The sequence below is a fragment of the Phoenix dactylifera genome, chromosome 8 (assembly GCF_051530095.1).
Source record: "Phoenix dactylifera cultivar Ajwa chromosome 8, Ajwa_hap1_PhDact_Kaust_v1.1, whole genome shotgun sequence".
NCBI lineage: Eukaryota > Viridiplantae > Streptophyta > Magnoliopsida > Arecales > Arecaceae > Phoenix > Phoenix dactylifera.
Genome location: NC_143197.1, coordinates 32,581,496 through 32,583,451, shown reverse-complemented (window position 1 = coordinate 32,583,451; position 1,956 = coordinate 32,581,496). Strand labels below are relative to the sequence as shown.

The 1,956-nt window shown below is 42.2% G+C and overlaps 1 protein-coding gene across 1 annotated transcript; it reads right to left on the bottom strand.

The window, feature by feature from the left end:
• Positions 1 to 201: 201 nt before the first annotated feature.
• Positions 202 to 975, bottom strand: LOC148702827 (uncharacterized). The gene has a single exon (XM_088703700.2). It carries the CDS (start codon positions 786 to 788, stop codon positions 546 to 548), a length of 243 nt encoding a protein of 80 aa, XP_088559826.2. The 5' UTR covers positions 789 to 975; the 3' UTR covers positions 202 to 545.
• Between the last annotated feature and the right edge of the window lie 981 nt (positions 976 to 1,956).

Below are 1,956 nucleotides of genomic sequence, written 5' to 3'. Positions count from 1 at the left end.
CAAACTATTTCATGATCTTTACAATATTTTATGACTAACTCTGTTAGTGATGTGATCATGCTAGTGTAAGAACACCGTATCCCATTAAAATCCTGCAGTTAGGCGTGCATAGGCTAGAGTGGCTATTAGGAGGAGCAATCTCCATCAAAATTCTTCTGATAAGGTTTCAGTAACACGAGGAGAGGGGAAAAAAGAGAAGAATTAATAAGCACCAGATAAATAGAAGTACTCTCTGTGAAATATACAATTATAGACCCCCATTAAGGGATGAGAAAGATTAAAATCCTAGTACATCACACAATTACACAAATTCACACTTCCTCTTACACCAGCGCAAGGGGCAGAGCTACTTTGGCAGACCCATACCCTTACTAGAACAAAATGAGAAAAGAAGAAGCCAATACTCGTAATGATTCGCTAGTTGTTTAAGACGACGACATCACCTTTACCACCTTTTGCAGGAGAACACGGACGCAGACAATACCCCCGACCTCTCACTTACGTAAAGAAAGACAGGGCATGGGCCTTGATCACCTTTGTGATCTTCAGGCAAGCCGGCGTGAAGTGGACCGCCGGAGAGGCGACTGTATTCCGTTGGAAGCAGGTGCCGAGGGGGCGGGCGAAGAGAAGAACTGTATCTCCGACGACCGGAACCTACCAGAGTCACCAGGCAACCTCATGTAGGAAGCGGAAGGTGAGTCGCCGAACCGTGAACTCCCTGGAGGACTCTGCCCACCATTTCTGTATTGGATTAGGGCCCTATAGACAAATGGAATGAGACCTTCCATTACGAGAGCCTGAAGATGAGCTTCTTTAGAAACGAAGGAACCTCTTGTTCCTTGTCCTGCTTGACAAGAGGGAGTGGTTGGCTGAAAGAACTAGGGGATGAGAGAGGCTTGTGCTTGCTTAGAGGGGAAAGAGTAGAGGGATTTGTTTAAAAAGAGGAGGGTCGATGTCGGATGACGTGGAGTGATGGGGTGGAATCCAGTTGTTTTTCGAGGAAGCCAGGTAAACTTGGTCAGGAAGGGCGACGCCAGACTAACCAAGTCTTGTGGAAGAATGAACTGGAAATGGCCACATCCAATGTGGAGTAGCTTTCTAGCTAGTTATATCTAATGGGCAGTAGCTTTCTAGCTATCAACAATTTACCAAAATAATGTGACCTTATTGCAAAATAATGTGGAGCACTCTATCAACAACGATGCACCATGTATGACACATAAAACTATTTTATTTGATAGCCATCCATATCTACAGCCGTCATCGACTATTGGACAACACTCTACGGTGTAATTCGCACTATGTGTGATCGAGGATATTGGATTCGCTGGTTTGGTGAACTTTTTATCTTTGTAGTGGCATAGTTGGTTGGGGCTCTTATCCAGTTTCAACGCACTCCCTCGTCACCACTCACACTAACTCCCATCGATAGAATACTATCTAATTGTATCTGTTCCATAATTTGGTGAAATGCTCTTTTCTACGTTGATGGGTTGAATTCAATCGTGGAGAAAACTGAATCCCGCATCTGTTGGCCAGGAAAAAAGTAAGTTGTCAGAATAACTTTTTTCAAAGAAAAGCAGGATATTTTGGGGAACAAACAACAGGAACATTAACAAAATGTATGCCATAATATCATCAAAACTTCCCTAAAGAAGATCATCAACTTGAAATACGAAACTTAACAATCTAGGAATTCTATATTTCCAGAGCATGCTGCATGCCTCGAAGAAATGCGATCTCTGGAGAGGAGCTTCATGCACGGATCAGGAGTTTACTTTTAATAATTGAATAGATTTTTGAAACAGAGTACAACCTAATACTATATGCTCAAAAATATAGTATATGATGCAGGAGTATGATAACATATGAATCATGATGTTCACTGTCAAAAATATGGCCTTAAGGTTTTAAGCCTCTGATTCAATTGGTTATTGTAATTGAAGGTGCACTGGT